We start from the raw sequence: 17210 nt of genomic DNA, 5'->3' as shown, positions 1-17210 counted from the left end.
ATGTGTGTGTGTATCGATCGGTGGTTGACGAACCGTCGCGGCGCGGCTGCTACACCGACCGTCCTTACCTCCCACAGTCTGAAGCGTGCTTGATTTCGTTTTTTCAGAACTGTATTGTCACGTGAGTCTTCCGCGTGGCGTATGTGGACAGTGTATCGCCGTGGAGGAACACCTCGTTGACCGTCTCTTGGCCGCGCTCCTGAGTTTCGATCGACACAGGCAGAGGGACGCATAGCACCTCCACTCGTGCGCCCTTGGTCGATACGATGTAAGTGTGGAGGTGATTCCAGCCCAAGGTAAAATAACGACCACGCACGAGTCACGCATACTTGCATCTTGGTCGATCGGCTTGCGAGCTTCAGCGATGGCCTCGACAGAAGCCCATGATTCGCAATTGCGAGGAATTCCAACTGCTCCCTTTGTCGTATGTACTTGATAGAGCAGCTTTCAAGACTTACACTGGCAGACAGACGTGGCCGAATTTGTTGGAGGGGCAGACAAAGATGTTATGCCGACGCTGAAACAATTTCAAGACGCCATCTCGTACGTGTATACACGCGCCTGAAAGCGTCATAACAGTGCTAATTTGAAGAAAGTACAAATTTATGGAGCTAAGTACGGCACAAAGACGCAAAGGGCTTGAGCAAAAGATCCCAGATATTGGAAAGACATTGCAGATGGTCGAATACCTGAAAGCTCGACAGGTATGTGCGCATGCCTTTTTTTCCTTCCTCTTTTACCCTTTGTTTGCATGACCGTAACCTCTAACGCGTGTAAAGACAGAGTCAGAACCATTGGAAACGACATTTGAGCTCAACGATACACTGTACGCACGTGCACACCTGGAACCCACAGAAAAGGTCCATCTCTGGCTTGGGGTACGTACATTTTGTTCAAAGGGGATATAAGGTCGTGAAAGAGAGAGAGAGAGAGAGAGACCTTTCAAGAAGGATGAGAACCAGCTTCATGGGTACTAACATGCACTTGGTAGGCGAATGTGATGCTATCCTATGACATTGATGAGGCCATTGTCATGCTCCAAGACAAGCTTGCGACGGCGAAAAAGGGTTTGCAGCTAGCGAATGAAGACTTGGGCTTTCTTCGAGACCAAATTACTACGATGGAAGTCAATACAGCTCGAGTCCACAATTGGGACGTAAAGCGGCGCCGTGACAAGTACGTGGGTCCAAAAGACGTATCATGGCAACTAACGACAGGAAACAACGAGAAACTTTATCTTCGTAATGACGCCTAGAGTGCTTCAGACTTCATGCGTCTGCTTCTTTTTTTTCCCTACTCCCTTTCCTTCTTATTCATAGTCGACATGGCCTCGTCAGGTCATTTCATCCCCTCACTTCACACACACACTTACATACGCACCAAGCATCCCAAGATAAAAGAGAAAATTAAGCTTGAGCTGAAGTGGAAGGATTTATCAGCACTGGATGTAGCGTGGTATCTGGGTTCGTGGAGGTCTTGTGTCTATCGTACTCAATTCATCCCTCGTTCTTCCAGGTTCAGCCTGAATTTCGAACGTCTGCTGCACATGTGGCGCCCAGCAAGCTATGCCGTTCGGCTGCGACGCCACATGGATGCAGGGAGTTTGTTTGCACGCCTTCCACGCCATGAGCCTACGCGAGTGCGACCATTGACGACAAGTGGCATATGGCTGAAAGCGGAAATAGACCGCACAAACGCCAAGAACCGCAGCAACCCAAAGCAGCGGCCGGGAGGACCGTCCTCATCAAAACAGAAATCACCGGTGCGATCGGTGCCACCCGCAAAGAACTGGGCCCGAAGCAATCCGAATGCAGGCCAGGGTCATGCCACAGCGAAGTCGGGCGCAACTGCGCGTGCCACCACCGGCAGCGGAAGCAGCCAGGGCCAAAATGCCGCGTCATCGAAACAGCAAGCGCGATCGACATCACCGCCGTCACGCTCATCTTCTTCATCGTCGGCAAAGTCTGCGCGCACCCGATATATTTCACTTCCCCCGATCACGACCGTGTTTCATCTCGCGCGTGTATTGGACGTGAACATGCGCAAACTCCAGTTCCGTATGGAACAGATTGGTTTCGATGACACTCGGCCAGACCGGCTCTTGAAGCTGGAGGATGCCGAGCTTGTTGCCGCCGAGTACAATTGCGTTGTCAGTGCGAGCGAGGAGGCAGCGTTCGATATTTATCCGCGGCCAGAGCCATCGGCAGAAGAACGAGCGAAACTCCCACTTCGACCACCTGTCGTTACGATCATGGGCCACGTCGATCACGGTAAGACAACACTCCTGGATACGCTCCGGTCCACGAGCGTGGCGCAGGGCGAGGCAGGCGGTATCACGCAACACATTGGCGCCTTCAGCGTGCCGGTCAATCGGCCGGAAGGCGCAATTTCATCTGTCACATTCCTTGACACGCCAGGACATGCTGCGTTTTCAACGATGCGCAGCCGTGGCACTTCCGTGACGGACATAGTTGTGCTGGTCGTTGCGGCTGACGACAGTGTGATGCCGCAGACGCGCGAAGTCATTTCCTTGGTCCGTGACGGCGAGCGGAAAGTGCCGCTTGTCGTGGCGATCACGAAAATCGATGCGCCCAAAGCCGATCCACACAAGGTCCGGTACGACCTGTTTGCCGAGGGCGTGGAAGTCGAGGAGCTGGGCGGCGATGTCCCATGTGTCGAGGTGAGTGCGAAGCAGAAACAGGGCCTCGATACGCTTGATGAGACCCTTGCTGTGCTGGCCGAAATGGGCGAGCTACGTGCCGAAACGAGCGGCCCGGCCGAGGGCCGGATCCTCGAGAGCCGGGTGGAAAAGGGGCGTGGTAACGTCGCCACCGTGCTTGTGCAGCGCGGCGTGCTACAGTCTGGCGATATCATTGCATGTGGGACGACATGGGCCAAGGTCCGGCAGCTGCTCCAGCCCGACGGACGCTCGGCAAAGCAGGTCCTGCCTGGGTATGCTGCACAGGTCGCTGGATGGCGCGAGTTACCCAAGGCTGGCGACGAGTTCCTTGGCGCACTGGACGAGGCCAAGTGCAAGCGAGCTATTGAGCATCGGAAACGCGTGCTGGAGGAGCAGGCTCTTTTGTACGATGCTGAACAGATTGATCAGGAACGACGACGCAAGGCGGAGGCGGATGCGTTGCGCGAGCGGACGGAGCAAATGACGCGCAAGGAGCTGAGCAGGATCCAGCGTGCGCAGGAAGATGGCTCGCTGGATGCCGATGCGGTTGCGAAAGCGGTGCGTGAGCAGCGCTTGGCCGCCGAGCTCGCAGCGAAGGGGGATGCCGGTGCTAGCGCAGGAGCGGGTGGAAAGGCCGAGAGGGCCGAGCTGAACTTGATCCTTAAGGGCGATGTATCAGGCACCGTGGAAGCTTTGGCCGGCGCCGTAAGCCACATCGGTAATGCAGCTGCGGGCGTACGAATTGTGTCGCAAAGTGTGGGTGATCCTACTGAGAGCGACGTGAACACGGCCCATGCCATCGGTGCGCACATCATTGGCTTCCATGTCAAGGCGCCAAAATCCATTCAGACCTCGGCGTCCCGGTGCCAACCGCCAGTCCCACTCCACTGTGACGACGTAATCTACCGACTCATGGACCATGTAACTGACAAGGTGGCTGCTTTGTTGCCGCCCATCGATGAGATGCGTGTGTTGGGCGAGGCAAATGTGGCGCAGCTCTTCCATATCAAACAAGGACAGCGCCGAGCGCCCAAATGCATTGCTGGTTGTCGCGTGACAAATGGGACCGTCAGCCGGGCGAATGAGATCCGGATTCTCCGCGGCGATGAGCGCAAAGAAGTGTTTCGTGGACGCCTCGATACGCTCAGACAGGTGAAGAAGGATGTGTCTGAAATGCGCAAGGGCACTGAGTGTGGTATGTCGTTCGATGGCTTTGATGATGTGCAAATCGACGACAAGATTCAGTGCTTTACGATGGTGCAGGTGCCAGCTACGCTGAAGTGAGGGCACTCGCAAGTCGCAGCCGCCTCGATCGGCACCGATGGCATTGCGTGTATGCTAGGGATTGTATGTGCCAATGCACTGCCGCGGCCAAGATCGGACTTGACCAGGTGTCTTTGTCTTTTAAGCCTCTTTGGTGCACAATCGATCAAGTGCTCGTGTCCATCGAAACCCCACCCCACAAGCAAGCGAAACAGGCCACCCGTCACTGGCACATACATCATACAATGGTATTTTGAAAAAGAATCAAGTCTTCTTACAGCTATCACAGTGCATATATGTATACCCTTCCTTTCTCTTGTTCAATGTGTATGGCTTCACGAGAGCGATCTTGTCCCGTTGTTGCACAAAGCCATGCAATCTTGATCAGGTCGATACAGAGTAATGGAGCTCCAGCGCCATGGCATGCAAGGAGATACACCATGTTTCCGACTGACTGATAGCATTGCTTCAACCGTCTTCAAACCTACGCCTCCACTTCATTTAGCATATTCTGCAGCATTTTTTGCTCTTTCTCTGCTACTTGCACCGCTAGGGCTGGCCTGATGATAACACGGCGCATTTTTGTACGGCTTTCCTCACGATGGACACGATCGAAAAATGGGACACTTTAGCCACTTGCGCATGGGATATCGACCTGCGCGCAAAATACTCTATTTGTGACAGCATGAAGGGCAAGAAACACACCGTGTGGAGAGGTTCAAGCAACTGTGCAAGAACGCCCACAAACGCAAAGACCACGCGGCTGGCGACCCGTTCTATGCAGTTCTCTAGTAGCTTGATATTACATCGTGGTACGTAGATGTTGTAGGTTTGTTCGTACTGCTGCTTGCCACTTTGGTCGATAGCGCATGTGTTTTACAGATTTGACTGGACTCTTGCATGCCCGTACGAAATCGACCATTCATACTAAGACATTGGCGACAGTGCGCACGTGCGCACATGAATGAACGGAGCTGCTACATACCGCCGCTCATTGTTTGCCAGAGTGTCGTGCTCCAGTATTGGCGTCGACACGTTCTACCATTCACTCCGTCAAGTCACGCAGACCGTGGTGCCCCAGACGGCAGCAGCAATTCTCAGCATTTTAAAAATCTCCACCTAAGCGGTTGCTTGTTCTGAGCGCCCTGCATTTTACGTGTGGGGTACCGCCGAGCTTGTCAAGGAATACCGTTAACCTGGCCAATCATGTTAGCGTCTTTGCCAAATCTTGTACCTTTCTCGAGTACGCTTGCCTCGGAATTGCATGCACCCTGCGTTCAAGAGCAAACTCGGGATGCCAAAGACCTAGTGTGAACATGCAGCGTCAAAGATATATAAATGGTAACTATTTGTTAAATTGACCTGTACCTCGCTACAAAAGTACTTTCAACAATGTTCCGCTCTCTTCTTGCATCGACTCTGCTGCTGATTCCATTGGTATTCGCAAAGGACGACTCGTCTGTGTTCTACTGCTTCGCACACACTAGTGAAACCGGATTTGACCAGTGGCATATGAGTGTTCCTGCAACAGACAAGGTTTGCGAAACTCTGAGCAGTGGCCAGAAGTACGCCGACGAAAACGGTGGATGCCGTATCAAGCCGTATGATGTCAAGTGGTTCAAGGAACGCTGTGGTTACCACCGCGAGGGTAACAGAGATCACAGCGCCGGCACAGTTCTTTCGCCTTCTGAGTAACAACCTCCTACCGATCCGTAGAAGGGTAAGCGACTCTAGTGTGGAATCTATTTCACTCTGGTAGAGTATAGCGACGAATTTTGTGATTTTGTCAAGCCTACATTTCACGGAGATGCAGTCATGGATCGAGCTCCGTATATCCTAGATACACGCTGGGGAACGGGACAATGTTGATGTCAAATTCCACGTCGCTCATATTGCCTATCATTCTTGTGCAAGACCAATCTCATAGATCACTACGGCGCCGGGAGCGGGAGTCATTTTGGAGATGATGTGAGATGTCCTGTACAATAACAAAGCACACACAAGCGACATTGTAGTGCCAGTCAGCACCAGTCTCGCATGCGTTGCAGTCTGTTCAATGGTACGTAAGGAGAGGGCTTCAATGACAAGACGATCAACCTTTATGCACTGCAGCATGTTGAATTTTGAAAAGAGACAATAAAAAACCTGACAAGCAGCAATACAGGTGCGAGTCAAGGCGATTAGGTGACACGATTTCCATTTTTTTACTCCGTGTTAACACCGCTTGATCCCCTCTCCCCAGCGCGGTGGCTGTGCATGTCTCCCTCGCACTCGCAGCGTTCCACGAAAGATCATATAAGTGCTTTTCGTAGGAGTTATGTTGGTGATAAGAATATTCCCTTTGCTGAACATCCTAGAGAAGGGGACTTTTTTGTAGATCAGCACACGCTTCCCAGGAGTTTCACCGCTCCGATGTTATCCTATTGCCAGATTATTTGATGAGACATGCCATATAACTAAACAATGAAAACTGGCCCTCTGCCCCTGAATTATTTTGCGTCCAAATGTATCATTGCTTTAGAGCCATGCACCATTGGAGCTGCAGACCGGGCGCAATTGGAGAGATCGCGGACGTGTCAAGGGCAAAAAAAAAAAACGTGTTGATTTTCCTCCGTGGCCGCTCGATAAATGCCAACGATGTGGAGAACTTGTATATATATATATATGTATATGCATGTGTGGGTCATACGCGCACCAACACGCTGGCTACACTGCCGACGATTCGCTCAATCCGACACTCAAGTAATCAACTGCACCAAACCAATAGACATGCTAGCTGAATTTATTAGCCGCATTTCAACGCTGGTAGTGGGCTTCATTAGTTGTAGGACTTCAACGACTCTCAGAAACCAACACGTTTGGATCGGAGATCCGTGTCTGCCCAAACGTTTAGTGTGGAGAGACATGGAACTCTCATTGCATGCCAAGCTTCGTGCACCGTTCTAAATCAGCAGGCAACGTAAGGGAATTCCGTGGTCTCCACATGCACGCTTGTTTGCTACAAGCGCCCTGAAATGTTTCATGCGGGGTTGTGCCAAGCGTTGATTCGGGGACCCCGGTGACCAGGTCAATCATTGTAGTGCGAACACCGAAACTGGGCGCCTTCCATGTGCTTTCCTCGGAAATGCGTGCATCATATGCGCATATGGAAACGTGGAACGTTTAGAACATACCGCCGGCATGCAGATGTAAAGCTATATAAAACGCATCAATTCTTATACTGTGCCTCACCATACTACAGCAACGCATTCAAGCATGTTCCGTTCTCTTCTCGCTTCAACTCTACTACTCCTTCCCCTCGTGTTTGCTAAGGACGACACAACCACGTTGTACTGCTTCGCTCGCCACAATGATACTGGACTTAGCCAGTGGCACGTGAGTGTTCCTGCAACGGTCAAGGTTTGCGAAACACTCAGCAGTGGCCAGAAAAACGCCGACGATAACGGTGGGTGCCGCGTCAAGTCATATGATATCAAGTGGTTCAAGGAACGCTGTGCCGATAACCATATGGGAAAGAGGGATCACAGCGCTGGCACAACGCTGTGGCCTTCTATCTAGTGCCCCGATGCCATTTCGCATGAAAGTAGTTAGTCCTGGCTTACCATGCGTTTCACTTGAATAGGATTGTGCAATGAACTCATTTCCCTTGTGTGTTTGGTTTTACTTCATACATGTTGTGCGAAGACAGTTCATAACGACTCTTTTTCTTTTGTACCGTAACTAGAAGTCTCATCAGGTAGGGTACGATGGAATCTAAAGCGTCACATGTGAATACAGCATGACAGCACACATGATAAACCCATCGAATGGTTTTAGTCCGCTATTGTATTCATATATTTTATTCTTCTCTGTGCGTTGGAAAATAACGTTCTCACATATTTGCGGCGACAGGTGCTGAAACTAAATGGTCTGTTCAAGCACATGTGTGGAGCCAACTTAAATTAATGCAAAGACTGCCCTTGAACCGACATGTCGCAAAAAGGATGTGAAATCTCCTCGATAGCGAAACTTATTCAAGGAAAATTTCGTACAGCCAGGGTAAAAGGACAAGAGAGGCAATAAACTGGGACTAAAAGCATGTGACGACAGAGCGTAGTGATGCTCTTGTTCCTTTTTCTTACATAAATGTGAGTGTAGTACGGCACCGTGCGAGGAAATTGCGTACATCTTCCTTAGATTTACAGCGCTCTTTGAATGACTGAAATTCATGTAGGAGGATGCACCAATTGCTATTACGCTCCATGTATTCATAACCACTACGGGGGGTTTCATATACGCCTTGTGCCATGTCAAATGTCAATGCTCCACTTGCAACCCGGCGCTACTTTGATATCACTGACCAAGTAAGGCAGCCGAATGTTATCAACAATAAACTAATTGGTGCGCAGAGTGCAGAAACGTCGAGCAAAGAGGATGGCGCGATAGTAGGGGGAATTCCGTCTACGCCGCTCAAATGAGTCATCTTTTTGCGCAATGCGAATGTTGACGATCCCAACGTGTCCAGGTGACAAATTGTGCCAGAATTTGACAATATCCACATTCGCTCCTGTGTGGTCGCCGACAGAGCCCCCCTGTCTCCGATATATGCGACCGAATGGTCTCTACATATACTCCTTGGCGTGAAAACATATCTATGCCCAAATATTCGATCAAGCACAGTGAAATCCATGGCTTCGACCAGATGTTTATGAGCGCTAGGACGTCATATAGGCACACTCCGAAACTTGCTCTGGTTTTCGCTGAATATGAATAGTCTACTCTTTTGAACGTCACATCAAATAGCATGAATACCTAGGTACCTAGACATTTTGTACATTACAGATGCCCAGCTAGCGTAGAAGCCAGATTCTGTAGATGTCGATAGTACCGTCGTCATACTGTGGGCCACAACAACGACTACGTGTTTAGATCTCCAACCAACACTTACTTGCAACAGCGCCGCAGCGTCTACAGGGTGGATCCTCCACAAACCACGTGACAGTTGCGAACGTGCACGGCGCTTTCATGCTGCTTCTCTGAGCGTGTTCCAACGCCACGAACTGACCATGTCGACCAGCGGCAACGCGCTCTTGCTTAAAAAGCAGCTGCTAGAGTTGCGCAAAAGTATGTATTTCACACTAATAAAGCAAAGATCCAGTGGATGGCTTTAGTGCAGGGTTGAAGGACGACAGCAATCCCTTCGAGTGGGATATTATGATCATTGGTCCTATGGGTATGTGTGAGTGCTTGAAAAGAATCCTGCGACTCACGCATAGACACATTGTATGAAGGAGGCTTCCTGCGTGCTGAACTGAGTTTTCCTCATGTGCGTAGTGTGTCTACTAAAGTACTTACGCAGGAATACCCTCTGCTCCCACCAAAAATGAAGTTCAAGACGCCCATGTGGCACCCTAACAGTATGTTTGGAAATCATACGCGCGATTGCAGTGCTTACGCTCTGCCACTCAGTCTACGAGGATGGTACCGTGTGTATATCGATCTTGGTATGTGGACGCATGTTCCAACTAACCAGAGCACGCACCTGGCCAGGATGAATTTGGGTATGAAGATGCAAGTGAGCGCTGGCTCCCTGTACATACGGTTGAGTCTATTCTCGTCTCGGTCATTAGTCTGCTGAGCTCAGACACGCCCAATACTGACTCGCCGGCTAATATTGATGCTGCTAAGCAGGTTCGAGGTATGTACAAAGCGAGGCACTCACACACACCAGAGGACATTGTCGGCTATCGCAAAAAAGTACGTTTCAGGGACCGTGACGAGTGATCATGCCGTTCGCGTTCTCGAGGACACCATACTAACTTGCTCGTAGGTTCGCCGCCTCGTCCGACAGTCCAGTGAGGAGGCTTTTGACTAAATACATATCCGGCTCATCAGCGAGTCAGCTAGCTCGATCACTACATGCTTTGCGCGCACACAGACGCACATGCACACACAAAAAAGAATGTTTGAGAAAAAAAAATCCATAGAAGTACAACAAGAATACGCGTATGCATTACATACACAACACTAGCATCCAAAGGAATGAGATGCCGTGCCATTGGTCCAAGCTGCCATGCGTGGATCGTCAGTCGCTTTGCTTTTGGGGAAAAAAGGTCCTGAACCTAGCGAACGGTTGTCATCGGTGATGAAGTGACAGTCGGCGTACTTCCACCTGAGATTGCCGATGCCTGTACAGCCGCCGTTTGGGCATGCGGCATAACTGGCGTTGTGACATTCAAAGCCTGGTATACGATGGTGCCTGATGGTGTGAATGTGGCACTTGTGGCATTTGCAAAGCCATAAAGGCAACCCAAATGCTTCGCATCATCAATAGCACCATCGAAGAACCGGTCACGGAGTCGGAAGAATGACGACGCCGTCAACAAGCTATCACTGCCAGCTTGGTGTTGCTGTCCCATGCGGCTGACCTGAAGGTCGTCAGCAAGATCCTGAAGACCACCCTTAAGAGTCTTGCAACTGCGCATAAGAAACTTGACATCATAGATGCAAGGAAACCAAACATGCAAAAGATCGAAAAACTCAGACTCTGTTGACGGTAATGGCTGACACGTCACAAGCCTGAGCAAATACCCGAAGTCGTAGCCGGAGTGGAACGAGACCCACCGCACATCCTCTAGTAAGACCATCCCCGAGGTGATCAACAGCTCCCCCAAATACTGCTGGTCAATGCCAAACTGGAGGTGCCGATCAAAGTCGATGCCCGCTTTTGTGAGCAGTTCGAGCGAGTCCGGTGCACACATGTCTTCGTTCGCATCAAAGTGCAAATTAAACTGCCACGTACACGTATCAGGTGGCAAATTCCCGTCCTCGTCACATACAGTGATGCCGAGCTGAATCATCTTGAGCAAGTCAACGTTGCATCGCAATGTCTGATAGTGATAGTCTGTAGACCCGCGGAACTGACCGATGGGCCGCGCCACTATTCCTGGAAACTCAGTATCCATGGCCACATATGGGTACGTCTCGATCGCTTTTCGTAGACTGTGCCATCTCCTCATCAAAGTTGTCGGACCAAACATCGCGGATTCGCCCCGACATGGTGCTAATGCTGCTGCCGATGGAGCTGCTGCGTCCACACCCTCTCCAAACTCCGTCGTGTGTTGAAAGCCACGCGTCTGTGAGCGGCGATTTCACTCGAGACACTCGGCGGCCGACGGACGTACCAGCCAAGGTGAGTCACGTGATACAGCCGAACACGTCAGGGCCAAGGGAGGTGGGGGTCTTGAATTAGTCGCACTGGGGGGGAGGGAAGGGGGAGGGGCAAGCAGCAGCGCCGCCGCCCGAAACAAGTGGCGACGCGTAAGCGATCGATCTTTGTGGGTGGACGTTTGTGTTGCAAGATCGACAGAAACCCTTGCATTGTGTGCGGCACGGACACCCCCCAAAAGACTCACCTCATTGCTCGATAGAAGAGTGACTAGTTGCCGACCATGCCGCTTGAAGCGACTATGATTGTACTTGACAACTCAGAGTGGATGAGGAACGGCGATTACGTGCCAACTCGCTGGGATGCGCAGGCCGATGCCGTCAATGTCCTTTTTGATGCGAAGACAAACTCACACCCTGAAAACATGGTCGGCGTCGTTACGATGGCGGGAAAGAGTCCCGAAGTGCTCGCGACCCTAACGCAAGATATCGGCAAAGTGTTTGCTGGTCTGCATGCCAGTAAGCTTGCAGGCGCAATCTCTCTGTGCACAGGCATCAACGTAGCTCAGCTCGCCCTCAAGCATCGACAGAACAAGAACCAACGCCAGCGCGTCATTGCATTCGTTGGATCACCTGTATCAGACTCTGAAGAGTCGCTCTTACAACTCGCGAAGAAACTCAAAAAAAACAATGTGGCCGTGGACATTGTCAACTTTGGCGAATTTGAAGAAAACGAGACTAAGTTGTCCAAGTTGGTCGATACTGTGAACAGCAATGAGAACAGCCATCTACTTACTGTACCGACAGGTGCCGGTCCTCTTTCAGATACCCTGCTCTCCTCCCCTATTGTCTTACAAGGAAGCGACAGTGAGGCTGGTCCATCCGGCACGGCTGGTGGCGGCGGCAGCAGTGGCAACGATTTTCAATTCGGTGTGGATCCAAATGCCGATCCAGAGCTTGTTATGGCGCTACGTCTATCGCTCGAGGAAGAGCAGGCTCGTCAGCGTGCAGCTCAAGAAAGTCAGCCAGACGGGGAAAATCCGCCTTCTGCTCCTGAAACCAAGCATCCAGCCGAAGGTGCTACCGGCTCCTTGGTTCCCGTCGATGCCCCTCCCCTTTCAGGCACATCTGGTACAGATACGGATATGTCACATCAGGCTGAGAACGAGGACGAACTCCTTAAACAGGCCATCGCTTTGTCTCAACAGGATTCTGCCCCAGAGCCACAAGAGGATGTGCAAATGGACTCAGGCGAGTCGAATCAACAACGCGCTGTCGTTGCAGGCCCGAATGAAGGAGACCAGGATGAAGAAATGACCGAAGAAGAAGCAATTGCTCGTGCAATTGAAATGAGTATGATGGACTCTAAAAATCCGCACACTTAATCGACTCAAGTTCTACAACACTGCGGGATTGCCCGTTGCTCTTGTTTTAAGGATGTAAAAAATCACTTTTGATTTTATTGAATGCGCAGATTTTTTTCTTCTGAAATATCTTGATTCTGACAATGTTTGTCATAACTCGCATGAGAATGTACTGTTTCAAATTCAGTCCATGAATGCGCACTGCCATTGTCTGAAACTTTTTCGTGTTGTGACTCTAGATCGTTCGATGCCACAGATTCTTGATTAAGTACATTTTCAATACTTAAATTGTCAGATGTCAAAGTGCCAACGTACTTCGAACCTGTGTTCCCACTGGCGCGATTTCTGAACAATGACTTTAGTCTAGCATGTGCTTTATCATAATCTGATCGAGCGTCAAGACTAAATCCGAATAGCAAGAAAAATATGATGGCAGTCGCACATAGTGTCCATGCAGAAAAAAGTGACAGTAAGAGAAAGCGCTTGCCGCCTGGACTGTCGAATAAATCAGAAGTATAAATCCAGACGTCACCAAAACGACTGTGCACAACACTCCAAGAAACAAATGGAAGAATCTTTGAATACGTGAGCTCAAGACTAAAATCTGCCAACAAAGTTGGAAAATTTAGTATCAGGTCAATCAAAGTAAAAGAGATCATTTTTAGAAACTTTTTGGTGCTTAAACCACTGCCACTTTGGGATAAGATGGACTCGAAATTTTTCTTGTGGGCGAAGAAATAAAATAAAGCCATGACTGGGAGGTGTGAGCGCCATGGATAAGATAACGTACTCGAATAAATAATTGAAATAAAGCTTGCAATTAGAGGCATGCCATAATCAATAACAATTGTTATCGGCGAGAAATAGATAGCTGGCTGACAACCTTGGCCTTCAACGATATTAAAGCGATGTCCCTGACTTATAATGGTCAGAGCAGCGTAAAATATTGGTAAAAAGGTGACCCAAAGAGCATCGCATTGTAAGGCTTTCTTTTTTTGGTCTTTGCTCTCAGGAATGCAACGAAGGGAGGCGATTTCGCACAATCTTCGAGAAATCCGTAAAGCTGCACAAGGAACTCCCATCGTAACCATGCTCATAAGTTTCACGGCTTTAGTGTTACTTCAAAGCAACTTACATATATCACACCACACTGGAGCCTTGTTAATGGCATTATCATTCCATACCAAGCGATTGATAAAATTGTTCAAGTTTCCCACATTAAGCCAGAAAACAAGTGCTAGAATCGATATATTTCTTGCCCTCCAATGTGAAGGAACTGGAAGAAGCGCAAGAATGACGGAGACTAGGGCAAAAATTGGGAGAGTCACATCCGGCATGGCAAATTGGTGGCATCTGTATGTCCCAGAGAATTAAATATAGATAAAGCTTAGAAGGCTAGACAAAATGACTTTTTCCGTAATCAGGATTGTCCTTGCCTATAGGGAAGTTAATGTGAAAGCTTTACCTCATTGTGCGTGCAGAACAAAGGATCTTTGATTCGTATGCATCAACAAAAATGATCTTTGTTCCTCCACTTTAGTGTTGGAAAACAAGATTCTTTTTGCGCTAGTCATTGTGAACAAATGTCGCATTGTTCTTCGAAAGAAACAAACTGTGCAGCAGCGTAGCAACAATAGCATAATCTCAAGATATAAAATGAGGCTTAAATTGAATTGTCATTCTAGCACCAAAACAGTACAATTCTAGCAGCAATGAACCCGACTTTCAACCCGGCTATTGACATCAAGGAATCTGTTGAAATGAACTCGAACGTCAACTATGCCAATGAGCACCCTGATGAGCCCGCCACCAATGAGTACCCTATGGGACCCCCCGTCTGGGGTACTACTTGCACAATTGCTTAAACCCTCAAACTCTTCAACGGCCGTTTTCAAATCGCATCCAGCGCGGATTCTGGGTCCTCTTGAGAGCACTGCGAACAATCCATGATCCGCACCAAATCTTAAACTCTAGCTAGACAATTTAGACTTTTAGTTATCAATTCAAGCGCTTGAAACAACCACGTTATGAGGACTCGATTACTTGCTAACAGAATTCCTATCTCGTGCGAATATATGGCCAGATGTATGACAGTTGCCGGGAAGTGCACTGAAACATACATCCAGTGCACAGAAAGGCCTGCCTAATTATGGTCCATTTTGGCAAATCATTTTGACCCTCAGCATCCATGTGCCGTCATCTTGCAAACGCAAGAGAGACAGGAAGAGAGAGCTTCGATAGTGCCGTTAAATTATACTTATTTTTCTGACACTGATGTTAAAGCCGCGAAGCAGTCGAGTGTGGGGAAATTTTACATTGCCTCTACAATGATAGATGGTTAAAGTGAGGGAAAAGGAAGGTTGAGAGAACATGAAGAGGGGAGAAATTGATGCGCCTCACGGCTGAGTCAGCTGAGATGAAGGGAGAAGGAAAAAAATAAGCAAATCGCACACCCTGCAAGCCTCGCACAAATCAGGTGCTACAAGGGCCAGCTCGCTATTGTGTGAGGGAGTTGGGTGCACGTCATGGTGCGTAGTTGAATTCTCGAATGGGGATGCGCTAACGAACAAGTCGCGAATAGAACTGCTGAGTGCAGGAGGATACCGCATGGATGGTCGGAAGCCGCTCGAATTCCGCTCGATGGAGTTGGTCATGTCGCCACACACAGCTGCCACAACATCGCTCGTAGTGTCATCAACAGCGGCAGCTGTGCGTCCAGATGGGTCAGCGCAGGTAAAGCAAGGACTTACCAGCGTGCTTGCATGTATATATGGTCCACGGGAGTCATCGCGAGTGGGGCGTGTACCGACGGTGCGGCAGGACCGTGCGAATGTTCATGTTGAAATCGCCATTGCGCCATGGGGAGGGAATGAGCGACGATATCGTGCACGTGGTGATCGGTACGTGGTGCAGTCTGGCGTTGATTGTGTACGATAAACTTACCAGCGACAGACAGCTAGTGGAATGGGCCAATGCGGTGCGCTCGACATTGGAACCTGTCATTCATACACATCTGTACCCACGATCGCAGGTGGATATTGTACTTTACGTGGAACAGCAAGACGGGGGTGTTTTACCTGCGATGATCAATGCATGCACGCTCGCATTGATGGATGCTGGCATCCCTATGAGCGACTATGTGACAGCGATGACATGTGGTCTGCACGGCTCCACGGCCATGCTGGATCTAAACCTGACGGAACAATCAGACTTGCCCTTTGTGACGGTGGCGATTCTTCCACGCACAGGCACTGTTCCACTAATCCAGCTTGATACGCGCATGCACATGGACCGCTTTGCGGCGATGGTGCATGTATGTGTGGATGCAGCGCGCGTGCTGCGAGATGAGTTGGATTCTGCTGTGCGAGGTCGAACGGAGCAACTAGCGGAGGCGATCAAAGGCCCATCGGTTCCATAGTATTACATCAGCATGTGTAGTGGGCATTGCAACGTGGTCCCTGCGGCGGGGGTGGCAAAGGGGTAGGACTACTGGCCGATGTGCCCGCTTGTGCGTGTGGGAAGATGAGGGGGTAACGGGTTGTGGACATAACATCGAACGTTCTCGAGATGACCCGATGAGATGTGAATTCTGATTCGTCAAACATGTGTTCTCTATCGGCAAACTCTGCCCGTGCGCGTGGCAAGGGTAACGGGCCAAGATAAATAAGGGGGGACCGGGGGCCCAGAATCAAGCTCACAACCAACAACCACTTGTTGATTGACAGACATAATGGTGAACGTGGGTATCAACGGATTTGGTCGTATTGGCCGTATTGTCTTCCGCAACTCGCTTAACCACCCTGACACGGATGTGGTGGCAGTGAACGACCCCTTCATTGACCTCGACTACATGGTGTACATGCTCAAGTATGACTCGACGCACGGCCGCTTCGATGGTGAGGTGAGCGCCCGTGACGGCAAGCTCGTGGTGAATGGCCGTTCGATCCACGTGTATGCTGAGAAGGACCCAAGCAACATCCCATGGTCTGAGAGCGGTGCCCTCTACGTGGTCGACTCGACTGGTGTGTTCAAGTCGATCGAGAAGGCGTCGGCCCACTTGAAGGGCGGTGCCCGCAAGGTCGTGGTCTCAGCTCCATCGGAGGATGCGCCTATGTACGTGTGCGGCTGCAACCTAGACTCGTACAACCCATCTGAGAACATTGTGTCGAACGCTAGCTGCACGACCAACTGCTTGGCCCCACTTGCTAAGGTGATTCACGACAAGTTCGGCATTGTCGAGGGTCTTATGTCCACCGTGCACGCCACGACGGCTACGCAAAAGACCGTTGATGGTCCATCGTCCAAGGACTGGCGCGGTGGTCGTGCTGCCGGCGCTAACATCATCCCGTCGAGCACAGGCGCTGCTAAGGCTGTCGGCAAGGTGATCCCGAGCCTGAACGGCAAGCTGACTGGTATGGCGTTCCGTGTGCCAACAATTGACGTTTCGGTCGTGGACCTGACGGTGCGCATTGAAAAGTCGGCCTCGTACGACGAGATTAAGGCCGAGATCAAGCGTGCCTCGGAGAACGAGCTCAAGGGCATTCTTGGCTACACAGAGGATGAGGTTGTGTCGCAGGACTTTGTGGGCGACAACCACAGCTCTATCTTCGATGCCAAGGCCGGTATTGCGCTTAGCCCGAACTTTGTCAAGCTCGTTTCGTGGTACGACAACGAGTGGGGCTACTCGCGCCGCTGCCTTGACCTGATCACATTCATGGCCAAGAAGGACGGTTCGGCGTAGGTGTAGTTTCCCAGCA

At 50.3% G+C, this 17210-nt stretch overlaps 10 protein-coding genes across 10 annotated transcripts; 8 read left to right on the top strand and 2 right to left on the bottom strand.

The window, feature by feature from the left end:
* Positions 1–364: 364 nt before the first annotated feature.
* Positions 365–1245, top strand: MGL_0970 (uncharacterized protein; the record flags this gene model as incomplete). The annotated part of the gene is made up of 6 exons (XM_001731650.1): positions 365–424; positions 467–543; positions 593–704; positions 780–878; positions 992–1176; positions 1218–1245. 6 exons carry the CDS (start codon positions 365–367, stop codon positions 1243–1245), a joined length of 561 nt encoding a protein of 186 aa, XP_001731702.1.
* Positions 1246–2038: 793 nt separating this feature from the next.
* Positions 2039–3964, top strand: MGL_0969 (uncharacterized protein; the record flags this gene model as incomplete). Its single annotated transcript, XM_001731649.1, has 1 exon — positions 2039–3964. The coding sequence occupies one exon, from the start codon at positions 2039–2041 to the stop codon at positions 3962–3964; it is 1926 nt and encodes a 641-aa protein (XP_001731701.1).
* Positions 3965–5335: 1371 nt separating this feature from the next.
* MGL_0968 (uncharacterized protein) lies at positions 5336–5638 on the top strand (the record flags this gene model as incomplete). Its single annotated transcript, XM_001731648.1, has 1 exon — positions 5336–5638. One exon carries the CDS (start codon positions 5336–5338, stop codon positions 5636–5638), a length of 303 nt encoding a protein of 100 aa, XP_001731700.1.
* A 3350-nt stretch (positions 5639–8988) lies between these two features.
* MGL_0967 (uncharacterized protein) lies at positions 8989–9797 on the top strand (the record flags this gene model as incomplete). Its single annotated transcript, XM_001731647.1, has 8 exons — positions 8989–9046; positions 9075–9155; positions 9199–9248; positions 9282–9339; positions 9392–9426; positions 9458–9620; positions 9654–9679; positions 9753–9797. The coding sequence occupies 8 exons, from the start codon at positions 8989–8991 to the stop codon at positions 9795–9797; spliced, it is 516 nt and encodes a 171-aa protein (XP_001731699.1).
* A 247-nt stretch (positions 9798–10044) lies between these two features.
* Positions 10045–10941, bottom strand: MGL_0966 (uncharacterized protein; the record flags this gene model as incomplete). Its single annotated transcript, XM_001731646.1, has 1 exon — positions 10045–10941. One exon carries the CDS (start codon positions 10939–10941, stop codon positions 10045–10047), a length of 897 nt encoding a protein of 298 aa, XP_001731698.1.
* Positions 10942–11418: 477 nt separating this feature from the next.
* MGL_0965 (uncharacterized protein) lies at positions 11419–12474 on the top strand (the record flags this gene model as incomplete). The annotated part of the gene is made up of 1 exon (XM_001731645.1): positions 11419–12474. The coding sequence occupies one exon, from the start codon at positions 11419–11421 to the stop codon at positions 12472–12474; it is 1056 nt and encodes a 351-aa protein (XP_001731697.1).
* A 74-nt stretch (positions 12475–12548) lies between these two features.
* MGL_0964 (uncharacterized protein) lies at positions 12549–13790 on the bottom strand (the record flags this gene model as incomplete). The annotated part of the gene is made up of 3 exons (XM_001731644.1): positions 12549–13207; positions 13244–13561; positions 13589–13790. The coding sequence occupies 3 exons, from the start codon at positions 13788–13790 to the stop codon at positions 12549–12551; spliced, it is 1179 nt and encodes a 392-aa protein (XP_001731696.1).
* Positions 13791–14165: 375 nt separating this feature from the next.
* MGL_0963 (uncharacterized protein) lies at positions 14166–14318 on the top strand (the record flags this gene model as incomplete). The annotated part of the gene is made up of 1 exon (XM_001731643.1): positions 14166–14318. The coding sequence occupies one exon, from the start codon at positions 14166–14168 to the stop codon at positions 14316–14318; it is 153 nt and encodes a 50-aa protein (XP_001731695.1).
* A 1004-nt stretch (positions 14319–15322) lies between these two features.
* Positions 15323–15871, top strand: MGL_0962 (uncharacterized protein; the record flags this gene model as incomplete). The annotated part of the gene is made up of 1 exon (XM_001731642.1): positions 15323–15871. One exon carries the CDS (start codon positions 15323–15325, stop codon positions 15869–15871), a length of 549 nt encoding a protein of 182 aa, XP_001731694.1.
* Positions 15872–16183: 312 nt separating this feature from the next.
* MGL_0961 (uncharacterized protein) lies at positions 16184–17194 on the top strand (the record flags this gene model as incomplete). Its single annotated transcript, XM_001731641.1, has 1 exon — positions 16184–17194. The coding sequence occupies one exon, from the start codon at positions 16184–16186 to the stop codon at positions 17192–17194; it is 1011 nt and encodes a 336-aa protein (XP_001731693.1).
* Positions 17195–17210: the final 16 nt, after the last annotated feature.

The sequence above is a fragment of the Malassezia globosa genome (genome assembly GCF_000181695.2).
Source record: "Malassezia globosa CBS 7966 chromosome Unknown mgl_sf_2.1, whole genome shotgun sequence".
Lineage (NCBI taxonomy): Eukaryota > Fungi > Basidiomycota > Malasseziomycetes > Malasseziales > Malasseziaceae > Malassezia > Malassezia globosa.
Note: the sequence above shows the minus strand (reverse complement) of the source record. Positions and strands in the feature narration are given on the sequence as shown.